Source organism: Lepidochelys kempii, chromosome 2 (genome assembly GCF_965140265.1).
Source record: "Lepidochelys kempii isolate rLepKem1 chromosome 2, rLepKem1.hap2, whole genome shotgun sequence".
NCBI classification, from domain to species: Eukaryota; Metazoa; Chordata; order Testudines; family Cheloniidae; genus Lepidochelys; species Lepidochelys kempii.
In genome coordinates, this window is record NC_133257.1 from 46,316,606 (window position 1) to 46,341,916 (window position 25,311).

The window sequence follows — 25,311 nt, forward strand, 5'->3', positions numbered from 1 at the left end:
AACATTTACATCAGAGGCCCAGTGGGATCCTTTCCAGCACAAAGACTTGAATGATCACATAAGTTATGCACTTGCAAGGAGAAATGGATGGACAGTTTCAAGCACATAACCCTGATAGGCTTCTCTACTAGTGATGCTTTTTCATGTGTTGAAAAAGAAAAAAACAAAACCCAAACAAAACTGTACATACACTGGCTCTGCATGAGAGCCTTACCTTACCTTAATTTCTGCCCATATAATTGTTCTGTCTTCCTGGCTTGTTTATGGCCAAGTATCTTTTACAAACCAGTTTGCTGGAATGTATTACTAGATTTATGTTTGGTGCATGCAATCCTTGCTGCACAATAATACAGTGCTTTATATCTATTACTATTTTTGTACCTATGCCCTCTGTGAGTATCTAATATAAGTAGGGAAGTATGAGCACCCAAAAAAGATCAGAGTCAGACAATTGATAACAACAAGCAGGACAGATTGTGTTGGAACAACAACCTTTCCAATAAAATGGAGTCTCCCAGAAATGTTTTTTCCCAATGGTGAGACAAGGTGGGTGAGGTAATATCTTGTATTGGACCAAAGTCTGTTGGTGAGAAAGACAAGCCTTCGACCTACACAGAGCTCTTCTTCAGGTCTGGAAATTTCCCAACGGTGTTGCTCAGAGGTCCTTTGTTGTTTTTTCTGTTTCCTGGACCACTTCTACTTTACTGTCTCTAATGAAGAGATGTATTTTGTAATCATAGTAAACACATTTATTTGTGGCAAGTCCCTCAGATCATAGTCTAATTCTTCATTCTAGAATGCATGTGTATGTCTATATCAGTAGTTCTCAACCTATTTACCACTGTGGGCCCAAGTGCGGCCCACAGTATGTTATGTGGGCTGCAACGAATACTACCTGTATGGCCCTGAAGATGTCACCTGGGCCACAGCTCTGTGCTGATTGGGCCGCAAATAGCCCATGGGCTGCAGGTTGAGAACCACTGGTCTATATAATCTGATAATAGTCCTTCCATCTCCCAACTTTCACACCTGCTCTGGCTCTGTCTATGCTTGCAACATTCCTTGAAGAAATTCCTCACCAGTGCAGCTCCCAGTGGATGCTGATGCCTGAGCCCCCTTCCACCCTATATCTCCCCTCTTGCTACTAGCAGTAATGATGCACCAGCAGTGACTTGTAGGTATGAAGCTGGGTAGCATAAACAAGGCTTCTGAATCTGGCAAAACAGTCTCTGCAACACAGCTCATCTTTCCACCTAGGCAGAGATTTAGTACCTAACCACTAAAAAATGTGGGTCAGTGCTTCATCTGGAAATGTTTTTCAGCTGTATAGCATTAAACTCTTTTTGCACAATATTTAAGAAACACACAAAATCCTTCCTGGAGTTGTGTGAGAGAAGCCGAATAGTAACTGCTTAGCCAGAGTTCCCCCCTAAGCTACACTTCTTGTAGGGTTGCCAATTTTGGCTGGACGTATTCCTGGAGGTTTCACCACATGACACTGTCTTTAATTAAGGATTCATCTTTCATTCCTGGAGACGCCCGGACAGGACACTTGTGGTGGGTTGGCAACCCCTGCTTCTGGGCCCCGTTGTGACGTCCGTAACCCTCCAGCCCCTGCAGTTAGGAAGAACCCTGGCAGCAGACAGGGAACGGGAGGCTGTTGGTTTTCCTCAGTCAGCCCCACGTTTGCCCTGGGAAGGGAAGGGTCCGCGGTAGTTGGGAACGGCCGGTGGGGGTCACAGTGGCACAGCCCGGGGGTGCGTGGGTGGGCGCCCCCTCGGGCAAGGAAGGGGGAGTCACCGGGATCTAGGGGGAGACGCGCTTCCTGCGAGCCCCGCGTGGCCGCGGCCAGGCCGGTGTACGAGGAGCCTGCCCACGCCCCCGCGCTTGGGGGGGGAGGAGGAGGAGGAGGTGCCGCCGCCCCGAGCCTCCTCCCTCCTCCCCACTGGGCGCCGCCCCCTGCCCGGCAACGCCGCCGCCGGATTTGCCACATCTGCACCGCCGGGGCTCAGCTGCCTCCGGAGCCGAGCGCGCCGGGAGATGGAGGAGCCCCGCTGCCGACCAGGCCGCCCCCCGGGACTCCCCAGCTGCCAGGGCCGCCAGCCCGGAGCCGCCGCGTAAACCCGACCCGCCGCCCACGCAGCACCGGGAACCCGCCCGGCCTCCGCGAAGCGCGCCCGCCCCTCTCCCGCCGCCAGCAGCTCGCTCTCTTCGTCGCCGCGGGAGCTGGGCCATGGCGGGGCGATGAACGAGCGGCCGCCCCTGCCCAGTGGCTTCGGGGAGCGGGCATTGGCCCAGCGCGGCGGCTCGATCCCCGCCCGGCGGAGCACGCTGCCGGGCTAGAGCCGGCCGGGCCCGGCGGCATGTGGAGCCCCGGGGGCGCCGTGCTCCAGCTCCTCTCCCGGGCCGCCAAGTTCGCGGCTGCCCAGGGAGCCCGGCAGGACCTCAGCCGCTGGCTGGCCCGGGCTGGCGGAGGCGGGGAGCCGGCCGGCTGCGCCCAGGGAGACGCGGCTGGGCTCCTGCGCGGGCCGCACCCGGGGCAGAACGGGCTGCAGCGCTCGGAGCTGCTGCTGTGCCAGCTGCCGGAGGCGGGTGGCGCGGGGCCCGGGCTGCCCGAGGCCAGGACGTGGCGCTGCTCGTGCTGCCTGTTGGGCACCTGCTGGTGCAAGAGCTGCCTGGCCGTGTGCGTCCTGGCCGCGCTGTGCTTCGCCGCGCTGGCCCTGGTGCGCCAGTATGTGCGGGACCTGCTGCTCTGGGCCGAGAGCCTGGACAGCGTGGCCGGCGTGCTGCTCTTCACTGTGGGCTTCATCGTGGTCTCCTTCCCCTGCGGCTGGGGCTACATCGTGCTGAACGTGGCCGCCGGCTACCTGTACGGCTTCGTGCTGGGCATGGGGCTGATGGTGCTCGGGGTCCTCATCGGCACTTTCATCGCCCACGTGGTCTGCAAGAAGCTGCTGGCCCGCTGGGTGCTAGCGAGGATCCAGGGCAGCGAGAAGCTCAGCGCCGTAATCCGCGTAGTGGAGGGAGGAAGCGGCCTCAAAGTGGTGGCCCTGGCCAGGCTCACCCCCATCCCCTTCGGCCTCCAAAACGCGGTGTTCTCGGTGAGTGGCTCCCGGAAGCAGGGGGCTGCCTGTGGCGGTAGGGAGTGGGGGGGGGGTGTCTTTATTGAAATCAGTATGAGTCTCCCACTGACTTCAGTGGGGCCATGATTTCACCCAATGGAGGTTTGACATCAGGGCTCTAGGACCTGACCCAATGTTGTTTCACTGATTTTCACACCACTGAACACTGCAAAACACAACTTATTTGTAGCCTGAGTTCCCTGCTTTTGTTGTTTCTCCATCATAGTTTTTTAGATGGGAAAAATCTCTCCTGTTGATGTGAGAAAGAGCTTCACAAACAGAAACTGCCTTAGGCAAATGTATCATGCACCTGGCAAAGGTGTGCCGCAGGGATGCAGTTGCAAGATCAGGGTCTAATCCTGCAGTCAGCTCTGCCTGGATGGACCTTTGGGCCCATGTTAGTGCCTACTGACTAAAGTATGACAGCACAACTCTGACTGCCAGCTCTGGGCCTCACAGGTGATGCTATAAAACAGTGAAACTGACCCCACATACGGACTGTGACTTGCACGTAGTAAGCAAACTGAAACCACAGTTTTTCTCAGTTCTTCCCGTTATAGTAATCCTAAGTGTTGTTTGAATATGACCACTTAGTAGTCTTTTAAAATGAATCCCCCAATTAGGAAAAAGAAAAGGAGGACTTGTGGCACCTGGGAGACTCACAAATTTATTTGAGCATAAGCTTTCGTGAGCTACGCTGCTCAGATAAATTTGTTAGTCTCTAAGGTGCCACAAGTACTCCTTTTTGTGGATACAGAGGATACAGACTAACACGGCTGCTACTCAGAAACCCCCCAATTAGGGTGTCTCTCTTCCAGCGATAGATCTGGCATTCTATTCCCCCCACTGTCTGCTTTTACAGGCCACCTCTGCGGTTGCTTGAGGAAGGAAAGATTCTCAAGACTTTATTAGATTGGTTGTGGTAGAAGATTCTCAGGCTTGTATATTATGCAAAATGAACATAGTGTAAAGCAAAATATCACAGAAGAGAAAGAGTTTTAAAAGAACTGCCTTTAAAAGTGATTCAGAATGAATGAGTCTTGTTTTAAATGAGATTGGCTAGATCTGGAGAAAGTCTGGTTAAAATGCAAGTTTGTTAGGAAGGATGCAAATTCCCTTTAAATGGACACTTTCAAAAAAATCCATTTCTTTCTCAATTTTTTTAGCCTATGATTGTTATAACTGAAAGATGGGAATAATTATGGGGTTTGTTTAGTTTTATGTATACAGCATGTTGTGTGTAGTCAGAGCTGACAGGTACAATGGGTTGGGGTGCACTGGCAGAGCTGGGGTGTGCATATAAAAGCCTAAAAATTGTGGGAATAGAATTAAATTAAATTAAATACTTCGATTTACATTCCACTCCAAATTAAAATTGCCACCAGGACTCTCACATTGTAGCAATCTCCAGCCACAGTATAAGGCAGTGGAAGGAAGGAAACTAGTTTTTTTGGGGGAGGGGGGGCGTACCATGGGAACCCCTCTGTCAAATGACCCCAAATTTGGATCACTAACACCACCACATGCCCCCATGAGGCACACCATATTACAAAGCAATCTGAGTAACTGTTTAGATGTTAAAGCGCTTACAGGAGTTGAATTTAAACCCTCTACTCATTTTTCTGTACTACCAAATGTGCAGTGTAAAATTTTTCTTAAAAACTGTTCAGTCAGAGTCCCGCAAAGATATAATGTATGCCACGCACTACCTTCACTAATATTCAACAGATTGAGACCATTTTGACTTGCATCACATCAATAGTTTGATCTGTAGCTCTGAGCAAAAAAACCCAAAACCAAACCAAAAAAACACCTGGCAACTTTTTGAAAAATGACTTTTTTATCCCTGGACTTATATCTCCACAACCCCTAACTCAAATGACTCCAAATTTGGATCACTAACATGACTCTCTTGATGCACACTAAATTTGAAATGAATCCGACTAAGAATGCCAATTTTAGAGAACTTCGGTGGACCTTTAAACAGATGTCATGATGCAACCTTAACTATAGTAGCGCTCCCATGCAGCTATAGCATACACACAAGTTAACACGATAGAAAAATACAAAATAAATTCTATGTATAAGGTCCAAGCTGTGATTTCTGTAGAAACTGTCTGAAAAAATTGAGACTTTTACTTGTAAGATGTCAAGTGTTATGTTAGCATAGTTTTCAAGCACATTTTTAAGCTTTGGTGATGCAGTTTTCTCATTAGAATACTCCTTAATATGTTTGGAGTGTGTGCTGAAAGCTTCCTGTTTATCTTAGGGGATGTTTTTTCAAAAGGAACAGTTGAGTGATTGGATTTAGAAAGAAATGTGGGTGTTCAAAAGAATCTTCTATTTTATATCTATACCCTTTTTCAGTTTTTATATAAATGTGTGTTCGCATGCTTTATAACTAGATTTTAGAAGCTCACAGCTTGGAAAAACAAAACAGATATTAATTAACCAGAGGTTGATATAAAAGATTGAGGGTATGAAATCTCACAAGTGAAGTCAAGGGATAATGTCCAAGTGACAAGCTGAGCCCTCCTTTTCCCATCCTACAACCCTACCTCCCACCCCTTCTGCTGCTGCAGAGGGATAGGGCTGGTATTCCTTTCATTGTGTTCTCTCTGGAGGCTTGCATATACTACCCACTATGCAGAAGTGCTGAGTCTGATGTTTGTGTTTCATCTCCTGTTAGAAAGGAAAAAGAGCGTACTCTCTTCTGCCTTCTATTCATGTACGTTTCAAGAACATCTTATGGGGATGCAGATTGTTGCATCTCTACTACTACTTGTTCAATCTTCTTTTCCCTTCCCTCAAGGCCAGTGCCAGTGCATGCAGGTACTGCTGCTCATAACTTTCCTCTGCAGTTCCAGTGTGAAATTGACATAGAATCATAGAATATCAGGGTTGGAAGGGACCTCAGGAGGTCATCTAGTCCAACCGCCTGCTCAAAGCAGGACCAATCCCCAGTATTTGCCCCAGATCCCTAAATGGCCCCCTCAAGGATTGAGCTCACAACCCTGGGTTTAGCAGGCCAATGCTCAAACCACTGAGCTATCCCTCGCCCCAATGAAACATGATCCCTGTTCATTTCATTGATACCAGAAAAGTTTTGAATAGCAGCAGTGCTACTGACTCAGAGTCTTGTTAATGTCCCCCTGCTACTGCTTGGAAAGCTAGGAGCCAGCAGCAGAAAGACTGGATTTTTTTTTTTTTTTTTGTCTTTGGGAGATCGGTGGTCCTCCTCCTTTGTGAAAGAAAAAGACTTACACAACTAAACCTGTTTCCCTAACTATGCAAATCTTGCTGGAGACGCATTAATCTCCCCCAGGAATCCTCCTGGTTTCCCACAGAAATATTTTATACCTTCTGGCTTTTCACTTAACTAAGGCAGGTTTCAGAGTAACAGCCGTGTTAGTCTGTATTCGCAAAAAGAAAAGGAGTACTTGTGGCACCTTAGAGACTAACCAATTAGTCTCTAAGGTGCCACAAGTACTCCTTTTCTTTTCACTTAACTAAGTCATTGTTGTCACCATTGGAAACCTCTTTGGGATTGCACTCTGACCTGAAATTGGACCATGGCCAGCCTGGTACCTTTCCTTGCTCTTTCCCTCAAAGGCAAAGAATCAGATAACCTGGAGAGCATTATGGAGATTCACTGTTCTACCTTTCAAACCACAAGCTCCTCCTCCCTCACCAAGGGATTGATGGGAAATTTCTTACTGGATACTGGGAGGCATACTGAAGGAAGTGTGACCCTATTGGCCTTCCCCTAGGGTTGATGAGATGTACAAGAACCCCAAACCCATTTTAAACTTACTGTCTGCTTCTCCTTCAGTTGGAAACAGTCTTTCCTATTTCTTACATCCTTACGTGTTGCAGGACAAAATCAAAAATGCAAACTTATATCTGCAAGTAAAATGCTTTACTATATATTCACAAAGGGAAGAAGTCCCCAAGGATTCTTTGTGATTTGCTTCCCAATTCCATTAGATTTAATGACAAGGCCCTATTTAGAAAATCTTGTATCTACTTTAGTATTTTAAAGACAGTAATAGCACTGACTGCATCCTCTTGATGATAATAAAGGAGGTCTGTGCATAGTTCCACCATGGCCCAGATTCCTACAGGGTGTGGGTGTTTTTTTTTTTTTTTTCAGTAGTAGTCCTCTGAGAACATCTGTCAAATAATTAGGTCTAGAGTAATCATGCGTGTATCTGGCAATACACCCATAGCGAGAAAATATATTAGCCATGTTGCTGGCCTATGTTCAAATCTAGCAAGCAAAATTTTCAACATGTATTTTGGAAGTGTCTTCCTAAGTTATTTGGGAAGAGTGGGAAATTATCTTCTTCCAGTGGAGTAACAAAACTAAACCCAAATCTTTTATTTTCCATCTTCCCTTTCCCTTTCCCAAAAAACCTTCCACTAATATTTCATGCTAAGAATGCTTTGGGATTTTGGCAATGTGACTTAATTTTCAAAATAATGTTACTATGATATTCAATTATTTAATCTGTTCTAAAATATTAAAATAATTACTCTGCCCTTTATGGTGCACTCACAGAATAGTCACTTATTTCATCACACAGCCCTTAAAATAACTTAACTCTGCTGATGTCTTAGTCGTTGTCTTTGACTTTTTACAGATTTGTGCCATTGTCAGTTATTTCCTTGTAGAAGCTCAGTGCTTAATTAGAACTTTAGAAGTTGTTTTCTTTCATTTAATGTGTTCTGTTGGATAGTCTGCAGAAATTCTTTAGGAACAACTGACAGCTTGCTTCAAATTTCCAACAGGTATATGAATCAAATGATCACAGCAATCCCGTCTTTAAGCACACATTGCTAGATCCATTCCAAAGTCAATAGATATGTTTGACAATGACTTTTTGGCAAGACTAGTATTTGTCAATGTTATCATTAACAGACTCTGATTTTTATTAACATCTCAATACCATATCATTTATTGTGACTGATCAGTATATTGGGGACCTATTTTTACTTTACCTGTGTATTTTAAACTTACCTCCATTCCACAAACTGAATATCCAAGTTGGTCTCATGGACTATTTTTGTTAATGTCATGATGTGTACACCACTTATTTATAGCTAAACGGTTTAAACCACCACAATGAGAGGCCTACGACATTATCAGAGAAATTTTGCAGTGTATGTACTCAGTTCATAAAAATCAGTGGAAGGAAACTTTCCCAACATGCAACCTCTGGTAACCTTTTTCAGGGATTTTATTTGAAATGAGTTGGTGGTCTTATTTTTGTTCTTAGATCGTCACATCAGAGTTAATGCCAGTTGGCATCATTGTTGACAGCTTCCACAGGGAGGTCATGGCTGAAAGAGTTGGGCAGTTGAATTATTCTCTCAGCCCTACAAGTGATCCCTCCAGGTCAGGATTGAATCACATTGGCTAGGAATGTGCTGTTTCCAATGCTTAGCCTGTTTTGTTGGAGCCAGGAGAGAATGAAAACTTCAGTGTCCAAAGCTGTCAGACCTACACCTTTCATAATCACCAAAGAAAATAATCCAGGGATCTGCTTGTAGATTAGTTTATGTTCCTTAGCATCCATAAAATTGAATTCACTTTATTTTTAACCCACTTCTGTTTTCATTGCCTGAAATGCATCCCTATACCCTTCTGGACTCTCATCTTTTACATTCCTCTCTATTTCTCAACCTCTCCTGATCCCATTTGACTTTATTTAGCTGGTACTGTGTACCTTGCCCCTGTACAAATTGTCTGCACAATAGTTAAAGAGCTACTCAAAATGGAAAAAAAACAAACCAAACTCTGGGATCATCGGGGCAGGAGAGGGGGACTCAAAAGAATATTTACACTTTCTTCTTTTTCCTGTTTTTTAACACCACTTTCAGAAGGATCTGGCTAGCTCTAATTCATATTCTGGGCCAATTAAAATGTAATATAAAAAACCTTCTATGAAGGATGTTCTAAATGAGTCATATTTTTTTCCTTACAGAAATATTGTAGCTACACTTCATGCATTTTAACTAAATTATATTTCCTAAATGAAAATGTTGAACACGTTATACTTTTTAATAAACATTTACATTTTTCTCAGTTTGTTATGCACTTGAAATGATATGAAAACAAAGGCTGATAGGCACCAAATTTCACTTCATGTCTTCTAAGCCTATGTCACCCGATATCCTAGTTTCGTTCTGAGACCAAGTTTCTTATAAACTGCAGTGCTCTTTCTGCTCACCATTATGAAGCAGACAAAGCAAAGGGATAGTGTAATTGCATCCTTAGGACGTCCAGTTGAAGATGCAGCCTAGCAAAAGATGAAATGTAATTGAACAGAATTTTAAAATGGCAAGTTTAAAAGTATTGCCTTATTGAATTGATCTTTTATGGAACTTTTGCACTCAGTCATTTTCAGAATATTGTAATACAATGAATTCTAAACTTTTGCTTAGACAGTTGTGGGGAAGGCAGTCAGACTGGTTATGGGAAAATTATATCGGAATTGTATATTGCTTTTCACGCTTGATTTCATTTAGATTACAGATCTATCTTTACCCAACTATCTGATGGCTTCCTCAGTTGGACTGCTTCCTACTCAGCTCCTAAACTCCTACTTAGGCACCACTTTGCGAACCATGGAAGATGTCATTGCAGAACAAAGTGTTAGTGGCTATTTTATATTTACTTTACAGGTGAGTGGTTTTTAAAAATGATTTAATATTATTTTCTTAGTCATTAATCTTAAAGCCAGTATATTTATTGTAGTTCGCGTGACTCTGGAGAGAGAGCAGTTACATTTGGAAATTATTATTATTATTATTATTATTATTATTTTTTGCCATGTGGCCATACTACTTTAGGGTTGTGATTTTGTTCATCCTCCAACTAATGGGAGACATTCTAGGAAAATCCAGCTGGAATACTGGTGATTCAGTGGGTGGGGCAATCTTCTTTGAGTTGTTACTGAACCAGTGTCCTAACATGATTTTAGGTACTAGTATGCTGTTAGTGATGATGGGCAAGAGTCTTTGCTGTGATCTGTCCCTTTTGTGCCTCTGGTGGTGCAAAGGGTCGAAAAGCCCGTGGATCTCCCAGGTGGGGATTTCCCCCTCCCCCAGTGTATGTGCATCTGACATAGAATCAGCATAGCTGGTTCCTCCTCCACCAGCTTCTCCAGCCTCCAATATAAGGGCAATATAGGGAGATGAGAGGGTGTGTTTGGAGTGCTAATGAGCTCCGCTAGTCTCTGCTGTCATAGTGAGCCATTAGGGCAGTAAACATTCACTCCACTTTGGAGCCTCCTGTAAGCCCAGATATCTGCCTGGTTCCATTCCAGTATTGGCTGTGCGTCAGTATTAGAAGAGTATAGAACGATCCCAACTTGTACAGGTCTTTTAGATGAAAGTTGCTATAGAAATAAGTGGTTGTAGTGGTGGCCTATTGAAACATCCCCATTTAGAAAGTAATTCTGACTTAATGAGAAGTAGGTATTAAAAACATAACAATGGTCATTCTGGGTCAGACCGGTGGTCCGTCCAGCCCAGTATCCTGTCTTCTGACAGTGATCGGTACCAGATACTTCAGAGAGAATGAAGAGAACAGGGCAATTATTGAATGATCCATTCATAGAATCATAGAATCATAGAATATCAGGGTTGGAAGGGACCCCTGAAGGTCATCTAGTCCAACCCCCTGCTCGAAGCAGGACCAATTCCCAGTTAAATCATCCCAGCCAGGGCTTTGTCAAGCCTAACCTGAAAAACTTCTAAGGAAGGAGATTCCACCACCTCCCTAGGTAACGCATTCCAGTGTTTCACCACCCTCTTAGTGAAAAAGTTTTTCCTAATATCCAATCTAAACCTCCCCCACTGCAACTTGAGACCATTACTCCTCGTTCTGTCATCTGCCACCCCTGAGAACAGTCTAGAGCCATCCTCTTTGGAACCCCCTTTCAGGTAGTTGAAAGCAGCTATCAAATCCCCCCTCATTCTTCTCTTCTGCAGGCTAAACAATCCCAGCTCCCTCAGCCTCTCCTCATAAGCCATGTGTTCCAGGCCCCTAATCATTTTTGTTGCCCTTCCCTGGACTCTCTCCAATTTATCCACATCCTTCTTGTAGTGTGGGGCCCAAAACTGGATACAGTACTCCAGATGAGGCCTCACCAATGTCGAATAGAGGGGAACGATCACGTCCTCGATCTGCTCGCTATGCCCCTACTTATACATCCCAAAATGCCATTGGCCTTCTTGGCAACAAGGGCACACTGCTGACTCATATCCAGCTTCCCTGTTGTTCAGTGAAAGCTTCAGGCAGTCAGAGATTTAGGGACATTTGGAGCATGATGTTGTGTCCCTGACCATATTGGCTAATAGCCATTGATGGAACTATCCTCCAGGAATTTACCTAATTTTTTTTTAACCCAGTTACTCTTTTGGCCTTCACAACGTCCCATGTCTAAATGAGTTCCATGGCTTGACTGTGGATTGTGTGAAGTGGTATTTCCTCTGTTTTGTTTTTAAACCTGCTGCCTATTAATTTCATTGCGTGACCCCTGGTTCTTGTGTTATGTGAGGTGGTAAATAACATTTCCCTGTTCACATTCTCCATACAATTCATGATTTTATAGACCTCTGTTATTTATACAAGAGTTGATATACAGTCAAGATGTCATTAAATCCTAGGTAGCGAGCAACATTGTTAGATCCCATGAATGGGGAGCATGGTGAACTGGCATTGCTATACTAGTAGCAGAATAGGCATTAAAGCATCACCTGACACTGTCAGTTGATTTTATATTGGTTTGGATTTGAATAGCAATTGCAACCATTTGCTTGCAAATTTGCAGATCATACTGTAGTTAAGTATCGGGGGGGTAGCCGTGTTAGTCTGTATCCACAAAAACATCCCTGTAGCAAACCTCACTGCCTACTCTGTCCCCATATCTATTCTAGCGACACCATCAGAGGACCCAGCCGCATCAGCCACACCATCAGAGGCTCATTCACCTGCACGTCTCCTAATGCTTTATATGCCAGCAATGCCCCTCTGCCTGTACATTGGCCAAATTGGACAGTCCCTATGTAAAAGAATAAATGGACACAAATCGACATCAGGAATGGTAACATACAAAAGCCAGTAGGAGAACACTTCAATCTTCTTGGACATTCTATAACAGATTTAAAAGTAGCTATACTTGAACAAAAAAACCTTCAGAAACAGACTTTAAAGAGAAACAGCAGAACTAAAATTCATTTGCAAATTGAACACAATTAATTTGGGCCTGAATAGGGACTGGGAGTGGCTGGCTCCTTACAAAAGCAGCTTTGCCTCTCCTGGAATTGACACCTCCTCATCTGTGGAGGTAACTCCCTTCTCTTCATGTGTCAGTATAACAATGCCTGCATCTGTAATTTTCACTCAGGTGATGAAGTGAGTTCTAGCCCATGAAAGTTTATGCCCAGATAAAACTGTTAGTCTTTAAGGTGCCACCGGACTCCTTGTTGTTATACTGTAGTTGTCTTGTTCAACTTTTATAATCATAAAACCTCTTTATAAAAAGAATAAGATACAAAATCAACACCAGGCTCCATTTAAATAAATTTGTATGTGCTACTTGTTTGCTGATGAAGCTTGCTTGAGAATATTGACATCTATGTAAGAGCATGGGTTAAATAAACTGGAAAGATAATGAGAGAAAATAAAAAGGTTATTTGAACATCTTTCATTTTACTTATGAAGCTCTGTTACTGGGCTAGTGCTGTGGTGGTTGTCTTAAAAATTGCTAAGGGCTAAATCTAGCCACCTCCTTCATGGATACAGAGGCTGCCTATGTAGTGGAAATGGCATGGTTCAGCTGCACATTGGGGGGCTGAATATAGGAAGAGATCAGAAGAAGTGACTGAAGAAGTGGGGGAAGGATCAGTTACTGGAGGAGTCCTTTGATTCACTACCACCACCCGCTTCTCATGCTTTTTCCCAGCACTTTGCCTGGCTACCTGGACTCAACATTTGGGCCCTAATGAGTAACTTAGAGCTGAGTAAATAGCTTTAAAAAAACTACTACTCTGAACATTTCTGAAATACGAAATGTGATTTGCTTTAGCTGCTTTTGTGGTTGCTTTCAGTGAATATTCTGAGGGACAAGCTTACTGGCAGTAATGTTTGTTGAAATGGCCAAATCTAAATGAACATTAGAGACTATTCATAGACTGCAAATTTTGAACTTAAAGGAGAAACCCGAGTCTAAAAGTTTATTCAATCAGGCAATGGAAATAAGAGTATATGACACACATACATCCAATTAGAACTAAACAATAACTTGAATTTTGAACATTGCTTATGAACATTTTGGTATGAATGTTCAATTGACAGATCAGATAGTTTTAGAAGCTGTTTGGTGAGTAATCCTGAATAAAATTTTCCTAAATTTGTTAAATTCTTCCTGCACAGTTTGCAAACAAAGGCTAAATTTGTCAAATTTAACTATTTAACCTAGCTTTATCAAATGACAGCAGAAGTTAATCTGGTTTGGGGCAAGGGGAGAGTCAAAATCATATATTTCAATGTGTAAAATTAGTAATAAATGTTAAATATCTTGGGCACTGATCCTGTAACTTGTACGCAAAAAGATACCTTCACCCATATGGAGCCCCATTGACTTCAGAGGGTCTCTGCCTGTATGCAGCAAACTGTAAGGACAGAATCTTGATTTGTAATTTGCAGGATAACAATGTAAAATGCTGTTTTGGATGTTTGGGACCTCTGGAGCATGCCACTCAGACAGGAAGTGTGTGAAGTTATATCACTTTTGACTGTTTTATCAATCTTTATGGAGTTAATAGATTTGGCCCTGGTGGTGGTACTTTGAGAGGTGACTTGATTACACTGTCTGTCTTCTTTTTGATAAATTAAACATATTGAGTTCTGTAAATCTGTCACTGTAGGGCATTTTTCCCCCAGCCCTTGATTCATTTTTGTGGTGGTAGTAGTTGGCAGGTTTCTCAGCTGGGAGTGAACCATCCTCAGCTTTGTGCTATGTATGGGATATTGTACTGCTGGAAGTGCTGTCTTTCAGATGAGGCTTAGATGAGAATTTGATCATTTGTTGTTAAAGATTCTGCGGCACTTTTTGAATGGTATTAATCTTGCTGCCCTTGCCCAGTTTCAGTGTTAGTAGTTACTTCTGCCTACTTGGAATTTCTTCTGTAGTTCCATTTGGAAAGTTCTTATTAATTTGCTTTTCTAAGAACAAGTGATTATCCTTGGGGCAGAATGATTTGCCACACTTCACCCTGGAGGCGACTCTATTTCAGTGGTGAGTGCTTCCCATGTCAAATAGTGACTGCCATAGGTGCCGACTCTGTGGGTGCTCCAGCCATGGAGCGCTCACTGAAAAAAATTAGCAGGTGCTTAGTACCCACCGGCAGCCAGCTCCCCCCTGCCCTCCCCAGCGCCTTCTATCTGCTGGCAGCTCTGCCAATCTACTCATCTTCCCCCCCCAGCGCCCCTGTCCTCTGCGATCAGCTGTTCTACAGTGTGCAGGAGGCGCTACGGGGGGGGGGGGAGAGCAGGATGGGGTGCACTATGGGGAGGGGGTGGAACCTTTCAGGAAGAGGCGGAGCGGGGGGTGAGAAGGGGCAAGGGTGGGGGCTTGGAGGAAGGGAGTGGATGGGGGCAGCCCCCGGGGCCCAGAGGAAACCAGAGCCTGTGGTGACCACATAAAGGGACAATGTCAGGTCAAATGTGACTCCAAATTTAAGTTTTATATCTCCATATAAACTTTTAAAATAGAGGAGAAGAGTAGCCATGTTTCTATGGGGTTTTTTTTTTGGTTTTTTTTTTTGTTTAAATCTCACTGAAACAGTTTTCAAGCCAATTAACATTTCCCTGCAGTGTTCACAACAAAACATTTCACATTGTGCTGCTGCGGAACCTAAAGGTGAAATTGACTGTTGCCTTAAATGAGGTTAAATGAAAACATGAGCAACAGGAGTAGTGAGACTATTCAGCTAAGATTTAATAACAGTTTTGTTTTGTGGTGGTCCTATTTGTCTGTGAGTATGTGGTGCGTTTAATGTAGGAAGCAATATTTTGAAATTACTTTTATCCTTCCAGAATCCTTTTTTCAGGTTGCAAAACAACTTATATTCTAAGCCCTATTTTGAATTCCTTATCACCTCTTTGTAAGTTTCTGACTAAAACTGTCTTCTGACTGAAAACTTTCAAGTGTAGCCTCTGCTCAGAGAAGAATTTTGTTTCTATGGAACATTTGAAGTTAATTTATGTTGGGAGGTTTGAAACAGGTTGCTATTTCATATCTTGCACTGAAGTGTTTTTAGGTGGTTTTTTTTTTTTTTTTTGGTCCACTGCTGTTTCAGATGGCTTTATATAAAAGTATTTTATATGTGATGGTCCTTAATGCAAACTCAAATTCCTTACACGTGGGAATTTTAGGGTCTGTGGGGTTAAGTTTTTTTGGAGGGTCAGAGGAAGTTCTCTCTAAGCTAAAGTCTGTTTATTTGGGATTGTTTAGTTCTGCTAGACCTACCTAAAGTGGGGTAACCTCTTAAAGTGGTACCTGTGTTTTGAACAGCAAGAAAGCAGTTTTGTGTTTGAGAGTCATTCCCCTGACAATCATAGCTGAGACTCCACTGAAACAACACACTGCTGGTAGAGTTAACTTTAGGACATCACTGAAAATACATAGGCCTTAAGAAGCAAAACCTATTCAACTGTTTTTTTTTTTTTTTTTTAATTACAAGAGTACGAAAAAGGCCTCAGTTGGGGTGGGGGGGAATCCCAGACACTCATTCAATTCAGATTGAGACTATAATGCCCTTAAAATCAACACAAAAAAATTCCAACCCTCCTCCATGCTGTAAAAGCAGGGAATTTTTGAAGATTAATTCCTAAAGTCAACCTTAATTTTATAACCCAGCCTTATCTCCATCTATACACAAGAGACCTCCATCCTATCTATATTTCCAGTGAAGTTCATAAATTATAGAATCCTAGAAATGTAGGGTTGTAAGGGGCCTTGAGATGTCAAGTTCAGCCTCCTGTGCTGACTACCAAGCCTCCTGTGCACTACCGAGTAAACCTGACCATCCCTGGATGGATGCTTGTCCAAACTGTTTTTAAAATCCTGCAGGGATGCGGATTCCACAACCTTCCTTATTCCAGAGCTTAACTACCCTTATAGTTAGACCAGCTTTTCCTAATATCTAACCTAAATCTCCCTTACTGCGGATTAACCCCATTGCTGCTTGTTCTACCTTCGGTGGACATGGAGAACAATTGATCAGTCTTCTTTATAACAGCCCTTAACATATTTGAAGACTGTTATCAGGTCCCTCTTTGGTCGTATTTTCTCAAGATGAAACATGCTCAGTGTTTTTTAACCTTTCGTCATAGGTCAGGTTTTCTAAACCTTCTAAACATTTTTGTTGCTCTTCTCTTAACTCTCTCCAATTTGCCCACATCTTTCCTAAAGCATGGTGCCCAGAGCTGCACACAGTACTCCAGCTGAGGCCTCACCGGTGCCAAGTAGAGTGGGACAACTACCTCCCGTGTCTTATATACAACACTCTTATTAATACACTCCAGAATGATATTTTGCCTTTTTCTGCCCTGGAGGAAAATTCCTTCCCAGACCCAAATATGGCGATCAGCTAAACCCTGAGCATGTGGGCAAGACTCACCAGCCAGACACCCAGGAAAGAATTCTCTGTAGTAACTCAGATCCCACCCCATCTAACATCCCATCTCAGGCCATTGGGCATATCTACTGCTAATAGTTGAAGATCAATTAATAGCCTAATTTTGGCAATCCCATCATATCATATATATCCCTTCCATAAACTTATCAAGCTTAGTCTTGAAGCCAGATATGTGTTTTGCCCCCACTGCTTCCCTTGGAAGGCTGTTCCAGAACTTCACTCCTTTGATGGTTAGAAACCTTCGTCTAATTTCAAGTCTAAACTTCCTGATGGCCAGTTTATATCCATTTGTTCTTGTGTCCACATTGGTACTGAGCTTAAATAATTCCTCTCCCTCCGTGGTATTTATCCCTCTGATATATTTATAGAGAGCAATCATATCTCCCCTCAGCCTTCTTTTGGTTTGGCTAGACAAGCCAAGCTCCTTGAGTCCCCTTTCATAAGACAGGTTTTCCATTCCTCAGATCATCCTAGTAGCACTTCTCTGTACCTGTTCCAGTTTGAATTCATCTTTCTTAAACATGGGAGACCAGAACTTCACACAGTATTCCAGATGAAGTCTCGCCCAGTGCCGTGTATAACAGTACTATCACCTCCTTATCTTTACTGGAAATACCTCGCCTGATGCATCCCAAGACCGCGTTAACTTTTTTCACGGCCATATCACTTTGGCGGCTCAGTCATCCTGTGATCAACCAATACTCCGAGGTCCTTCTCCTCCTCTGTTACTTCCAAATGAGGCGTCCCCAGTTTATAACAAAAATTCTTGTTGTTAATCCCTAAATGCATGACCTTGCACTTTTCACTATTACTCCAGTTTACAAGATCATCCAGATCATCCTGTATGATATCCCAGTCCTTCTCTGAATTGGCAATACCTCCCAGCTTCGTGTCATCTGCAAACTTTGTTAGCACATTCCCGCTTTTTGTGCCAAGGTCAGTAATAAAAAGATTGGTCCCAAAACCGATCCCTGAGGAACTCCACTAGTAACCTCCTTCCAGCCTGATAGTTCACCTTTCAGCATGACCCGTTGTAGTCTCCCCTTTAACCAGTTCTTTATCCATCTTTCAATTTTCATATTGAGCCCATCTTTTCTAATTTAGCTAATAATTCCTCATGTGTAACCATATCAAATGCCCTACTGAAATAGAGGTAAATTAGATCCACTGCGTTTCCTTTGTCTAACAAATCTGTTACCTTCTCAAAGAAGGTGATCAGGTTGGTTTGACACAATCTATCTTTTGTAAAACCATGTTGTATTTTGTCCCAATTACCATTGACCTCAATGTCCTTAACTACTTTCTCCTTCAAAATTTTTTCCAGGACCTTGCATACTACAGATGTCAAACTAACAGGCCTATAGTTACCCGAACCACTTTTTCCCCTTTCTTAAAAATAGGAACTATGTTAGCAATTCTCCAGTCATACGGTACAACCCCTGAATTTACAGATTCATTAAAAGTTTTTGCTAATGGGCTTGCAATTTCATGTGTCAGTTTCCTTTAATATTTTTGGATGAAGATTATCTGGGCCCCCCAGTTTAGTCCCATTAAGCTGTTCAAGTTTGGCTTCTACCTCAGATGTGGTAATATCTACCTCCATATCCTCCTTCCCATGTCGTCCTACCGTTATCCCTAAGCTCCTCATTAGCCTCATTAAAGACTGAGGCAAAGGATTTGTTTAGATATTGGGCCATGCCTAGGTTATCCTTAACCTCCACTCCACCCTCAGTGTTTAGCGGTCCCACTTCTTTCTTTGTTTTCTTCTCATTTATGTGGCTATAGAACCTTTTACTGTTGGTTTTAATTCCCTTTGCAGGGTCCAACTCTACATGGCTTTTGGCCTTCCTCACTTGTTCTGACCTCAGTAAGGTAGCTTTCCTTCTAATCCCTCCCATCTTCCACTCCTTGTAGGCTTTCTGCTTTTTCTTAATCACCTCTCAAAGGTTCTTGCTTATCCAGCTTGGTCTACAACTCCTGCCTATTCTTGGGGTGCAGGCTTCTGATAGTTTCTGCAACTTTGACTTGAAGTAATTCCAGGCCGCCGCCTCCTTTAGATCCACAAGTTCTTCAGTCCAATCCACTTCCCTAACTAACTTCCTTAATTTTTTTAAGGTTATCTCTTTTGAAATCAAAAGTCCTAGTCACAGATCTATCTTTATTTATCCTTCCATTTGAACTGAATTAGTCATGATTGCTCGAACCAAGGCTGTCCCCGACAACGTTCTATGATGTCCTCACTACTCACCAAAACCAAATCTAAAATGGCATCCCCTCTTGTTGGTTCTGCAACTACTTGGTGAAGGAATCCATCAGCTATCGCATCCAGGAATATCTGAGCCCTATTATTATTACTAGCACTTGTCCTCCAGTCTATATCTGGGAAGTTAGTTTCCCATGGTCACACAATTCCCATTTGTAGTTACTTCATTAAAAACATTCAGAGGTCTCTATCCATATCCAGATCGGATCCCGGTGGTCTACAGCACACCCCAAGCACTATCCCGGGGGAGGCTCTAGTAGCTTTCTTCCCCGATGTGATTTTTGCCCAGACAGACTCTTATCCATTCCATCACTTCTTATTTCTTTACAGTCTACCTCATTGATATACAACGCTACTCCACCACCTGTGTCTTTATTTATGTCTTTCCTAAACAGCACATACTCTTCAATAGCTGTACTCCAGTCATGACGACTATTCCACCATGTTTCTGTTATCCCTATAGTATCTGGTTTCACTTCCTGCACCAGTAGCTCTAGTTCCTCCATTTTGTTATCTAGTCTCCTGCATTAGTGTACAAACATCTTAATTTTTGCTGTTTGGCCTTGGTCACGTTCTTTACCCGATTAGGCACAGACATTCTATCGCCAGTATCACCTATTAGACTGGTATCTACACTCCCCTTCCTCCTTATATCCATTCTCCTACCCACGGCTGTATCTTTTCTTCCCTCTCAATGTTAAAATCAGGTGTGGAGATTACCTGGACATCTCCGAACCATCTCCCCCCAATTCCTAGTTTAAAGCTCTCTTGATCAGTTGTGCCGTCCTCCATCCTAGAAGTCTATTTCCCTCCTTACTCAGATGAAGTCCAATCCGAGAGAACAGTCCTCTGTCCATGAATGCTTCCCAGTGGCCATACATCCCAAAGCCCTCCTTATAGCACCACTGCCTGAGCCATCTGTTGAGCATCATAATCTTGTCACACCTTTGTTTCCCTTCTCTCGGAACAGGCAGAATCCCGCTGAAGATCACCTGAGCCTCAATTTCCTTAAGCATCTTCCCCAGCCTGGCATAGTCTCCCTTAATACGTTCCAGCGAGAATCTAGCCGTTATTATTTGTTCCCACGTGAAGGACAATCAGTAGATTCTTTCCAGCTCCCGGTAGGCTCCTCTTCAGCCTCAGGTCCACATCTCGTATCTTAGCACCTGGCAGACAGCACACCCTTTTGTTCTCTGGATCAGCTCTTGTTACAGGCCTGTCTATCCTTTTCAGTAAGGAGTCCCCAATCACGTAGACCTGCCTTTTCTTGGCAATGGTGCGATTCTCCAGTCTATCCCCTCTTCCCTCTGGCTGCATGTCCTCTCTATTCCTATTGTCCCTTGCAATCCTCTGCAACCCATCCCATATCCTCCTGGGGCTCCTATTTGGTGTTATCTCCGTTGACTCTTGCCCTCTTCCTATAGGAGTAGCTTCTCTTCTCTTCTTCCTTGCTCTCTCACCTTCAGTGACCACCTGCCGTGCCCCTTCATTTTCCAGCTCCGCAAACCTGTTCCTGAGCTCTTTCTCCTTCACTAGCCCATCTTTTCCTCTTCCTGGTTCTCTTAGTCACATGCTTCCACTGTCCACTTTCCTCACCCAGCAGTATCCCCTCAGAGTTCTTTGGTCCTGCTTCCATCTGCAAGTCTGAGCTTTCCTCTTCAGCCTCCTCATATCTTTGCTCCATCATCCGCTCAAACCCCCTTCTAAACTCTACCAGAGTTTCCACCTGCATCTCCAATCCTTGGATCTTTTCTTCCATCAGCTCTATCAGGCGGCACTTCATGCAAACGAAACTCTTTCCAGGTACCCCCTCCAGGATCATGTTACATGCTGCAGCTTCTACATCCAGTCCTCTTCATTGTGTCTTCCACTACTTGGGTCACTACCACTGCTGCCTCTGTATCTGTCATAGCCTTCCCACCTAAATCCTGTTAGTCCGGGAAACACAAACCACACCAAAACACCATCACCCACAGCAAAACAAACCCCCAACAAGCACCAAAACACTGCTAGAACACCACACAATCCCTTCAGTAGCCTTTGCCTGGCTTTTACACCCCTCCCCTCCCCCGCCAACCTCCCACTCAAACTCCCCTGTTTACAGCTCTGTTTGCTGGCTCCTGTGCTGTTGCAGCTGTCTGTGCTCTTGTGCTTGATACCTACTAGGGAAGTGTCTTGGTTCGCACCCGCTCATGCAGGTAGGTGGAGGGATTTCTTTACCAGGAAATGAATAGCAAAACTCACCTTTACAAGTTTGTCAATGACAACATATGGAAGAAAGCACCTAGATTTACAGCACCTGCCAATTCTGAAGTCCCATCTAATCTCTGGCTTCTCACATATCAATGGCAGTGTATTAGACATGGATTAACCTATTGGTTAGGTTTATCTTCCTCTGAATGCATTTACCTCTAAATATTAACAAGTGATCTATAAAGCTGTGTACTGAGAACTCCTTATCTTAATGCTTCACCTAAAGTATTTGCTTTGTATTCCTGTTTTTAGCTATATATTTTTTCAATTGCAGTGTGTTTGTTTTATTCATAGATTGTTATAAGCTTCGGTCTCATGTTTTATGTTGTTCACCGAGCTCAAGTGGAATTGAACGCAGCTATCGTAGCATGTGAAATGGAAATGAAAACTTCCTTTGCTCCAGGCAGCCAACCAAGCATCACTTCTTCAACAACATTCTGCAACAAGAGGACAATAACATTTTCTGGGGGGGGGATCAATATTGTGTGATTTAAAGTATTAAAAATATAAGGTTTTGTAAATCTAAGCTATTACCTAGAAATGGCTATGGACAACTATAACCGGTGTAAAAAAACAAAGCCAAGCGGTTACAGGTTGTACTGTGACATAGACCAACTCACCAGTTATTAAATTGCACAAGGAGGGTGATATTTAGCAAGGAACAATAGATGTTTAACCAACTTCGAAATGTAGATGCAAATCACTGCACCTTTTGTCCTTTATTATGCCTGTCATGATCTGTAGCCTGCACTTTAGATTTTGTTTTGTGTTTGCTCTTAGAAACTGATAAAAATGGCCCAGAGGTAAATATTTTTCTGCTTAGCATTATTTATAAGGTTGAATAATTATATACAGTAGATCTTTATTACTGATAAAGATGAATGAGTAAAAAGTATGCAATTCAATGTACAATACTCTTGAATGTGCTTTGCTTTGTAAATATTTCCAGAAATGATAGTGTATTACTTTGCTAATTATGGGACCATTTGGCTTTCCCCCCATTTTTTATTTTAAAAAGAGAATCCTATATAAATTTTTGGTTGAATGTATTTTTGTAAATCATTGAAATGTTGCAGAGCCACTTGTACTTATTCACACAAGCTTAAATCCTACATCGTGGGACTGAAGTGCTCTTAAATAACATTTTAAGTTACACTGTGTAATATGCAAAGTAAAAGGGAAATTATAGAGGACATAATAGGTTATGGTGAATATAGCACTATCTGAGGGAGAACTCATGAGTTATCTGCTCCAGTGACTTTACCACGTGGATTGTAACAAAAGGGCTGTTCCATTGCAATTCTATTTATACATTTTTTTTTTTAACCAATTTATTTAAAGGACGGATTTTTGTTTTCATTGCACATAATGCATACAGTTAAGAACAGGGACCTAAATCTCTCCCTGCCACAAAAATGTTGGTATATTAGCATAAGAGGTCTTAGACTAAGGTGGCCTTCATTATATAGTGGTGAAGATCCTTTATTCCTTTTAAAAATGCTTTAAAAAATCAAACTGATCCCAGTCACTCTTTTTCCCCCTCATTACATTTTAAAAAGATTTAAACTATTGTACCCTTAGGAGAAATGCAAACTAGAGACTTTCCTTCAGATCAATTAATAGAAAAGGACAGCAGTGTCTTTGAGACTCAGGAATTCAGAATCCATTTTGAAAAAGATAAAATTATACTAGAATTATGGGATAGTGCTCCTTTTGTGTGAGCTGTGGATTGATCTTCAGTATGTTAGTGCTTGTGTGTGTAGATATTTGTATGTGTGAGTTACATACTGTAGATATACATACAAACACTCCTCAGCTGCCTCAAACAGATGAACAGTAACCGGCACAAAAATAGCTGGATTTATTACCTTTTCTTTTGAGAAATGACCTTTGTAGTTATTTTGTTTTAAGCTGTAAAAATAATTTCTGGTCTTTTGAAATTTAGATGTGAATTTAGAATTTAAATGTGTTTAGAATGTAATTGCTTATTACAGTACCTCCTTCGTGTAAGGCTGCTGTTAGGATGTGCAAGCACAGGATTTACCAGTGATTAAATGAATCACTTGCTGTAGAGGACAAGGGCCTTCAAGGTAGCTGGGAAGCAGAGATTTGGTAACCTTTTAACAGTCTTATAGTGAGGATGTATCATATTTAAAAAAAATTGACATCTACAGACTTCGCAGTAGTGCAAGTAAAATTACATTAAATGTGTAAGTATCTTTTGTAGACCCCTGTTCTTAGGTCTTGTGACCTCAGGAGCTGAATTTGCTAAATTAAGCAGTGAAGTTTGAAATGTCTTTTTAAAGAGAAAATTGGTACATGCCTTGAGGTGTATGTGTGTTCGCACATGTTGGTCTCCCAACAACTGCATTCCTCTCTGTATGAAAACTCATGAGAGCTGGATTACTACTTGATGGCATTATATGTCATCAAATAATGATTGATCCCTTTCGTAACAATGTTGGTTTTTTTTTTTTTCCCCCTTCCAAGAATAATCCCAGTAAATGAATGGATCTGAACTTTACTCCATGTGGGTTGAACCAACAAAGTTGTATGTGTGTGAGGTGTTTTATTTGTTTAACTAATTTAAGCAAGCATTGCTCATTTAATTACATTTCCCAAATACATATTTTGAAGTGCTTTTATTTAATATTTTGTAACCAGAGTAGCTTCACTATGTGAATGCTTTTTGTAGTATGGAATTAGTTCTTAGAATTATTGCATTTTGCTTGATGCTTGTAATACTTGTGTACAGGTTAATGGGAAATATGCATTAAAAAGAACTGTTTCTATTTCATGCCCATCATAATTTTATACAATAAATTCTTTAAACAAATATATGTTAAGTATTAAATTTTCCCCTGTTGCTGTGAAGGGGTAGTTTGGGAAGTGACTCCAAAGGAAAACAATATTTGGTTTTCTCTCTTTTTGCCTGGAAAAGTCTATAGTGACAGGAGAACTAGTAAAATTATTATATAAGATTAAAGAAACTGAGTAGTTGGTGGGAAGGGATTTGTAGTCTATTTACTTTTTTAAATTAACACCTGGTTAACATCCCCAAATGTCTGGGACGTTAACTGAAGCTGCAGCTGTGAAAGCATGATAGTTCACAAATACATAGCTGAGAAATCTGCTAATCTAGGAAACACCATATGTCTTGACAGATATATAGATTTAAAGAGCAGAAATAAAATCTGGCTTGGGAAACTGCCTTGAAGAATCCTTTTTAGGTTGCCTTCATAGATAATAAAAAAGGGGCACAAACTCAACTAAAAATTTTTTGCATATCACCTTCACAAACTTGTTTGAGCTACAATGTTCAGTTTAATTTGTGGTTTGACATAAATCTAAATTATAGGTAACTGAAAAGATAGAAATGGAAGTCTTTGAGTTTAATGGTACTAGAATAATAAGTGAAACTGTAGCAAAATGACAAAAGTCAACTTTACACTAAGTGCTTACTAGCAGTGGCTTCTTCATTTAAGAGCTTCACTATGGTAATATTTTTACACAGTCTTCACATAATTACTTCAGTAGTTGAAGTGATGCAGAAGTGGAAAAGAATGCTTTTACACATTGCATGCAGCCTTTCCTTTGAAGACTGAAGAGGTGCTGATTGTCTTCTGCTCCCCAAACTCATTCAAATAGTCAGCAGGGACACTTGACTGGGCAAAGCAAAGCCAGGATTTGGCTGATGATGTGGATTATTTTTAATGAATATTCCCCTCCATACCAATGTTGTTGTTGGTGAGGGCAGGGAATCGCTAAAGTAGCTCTGTGGCAAGTTACTATAATATAGTAAAGATGCAGGTGGCAGTCCCACCCATGTAACATCAGGGTGGTTTGGATATAGAGCATGAGAATGCCAGCATACAATGGAAGTTGGTATTAATACTTCCTGTGCTGGGAAGCCTGAGGGTGCCAGGGAATGTAACTGTTCCCCAACTCCACTGGAGGTAC

General features: G+C 42.4%; 1 protein-coding gene and 1 long non-coding RNA gene across 2 annotated transcripts in view; one reads left to right on the forward strand and one right to left on the reverse strand.

The window, feature by feature from the left end:
- Positions 1 to 25,311, reverse strand: part of LOC140906530 (uncharacterized) — a 76,837-nt gene that overhangs the window by 12,036 nt on the left and 39,490 nt on the right. The window lies entirely within an intron of this gene.
- On the forward strand, positions 1,842 to 24,149 carry TMEM64 (transmembrane protein 64). Its single transcript, XM_073330616.1, has 3 exons — positions 1,842 to 3,101; positions 9,654 to 9,809; positions 21,646 to 24,149. Exons 1-3 carry the CDS (start codon positions 2,364 to 2,366, stop codon positions 21,838 to 21,840), a joined length of 1,089 nt encoding a protein of 362 aa, XP_073186717.1. The 5' UTR covers positions 1,842 to 2,363; the 3' UTR covers positions 21,841 to 24,149.

Bases quoted from the DNA above. Each gene is read 5' to 3' on its own strand.
- TMEM64 (XM_073330616.1), top strand. From the start codon at position 2,364: ATGTGGAGCCCCGGGGGCGCCGTGCTCCAGCTCCTCTCCCGGGCCGCC. The intron at 3,102-9,653 runs GTGAGTGGCTCC...GATTTCATTTAG, and splicing joins TCCAAAACGCGGTGTTCTCG to ATTACAGATCTATCTTTACC. The intron at 9,810-21,645 runs GTGAGTGGTTTT...TTTTATTCATAG, and splicing joins ATTTTATATTTACTTTACAG to ATTGTTATAAGCTTCGGTCT.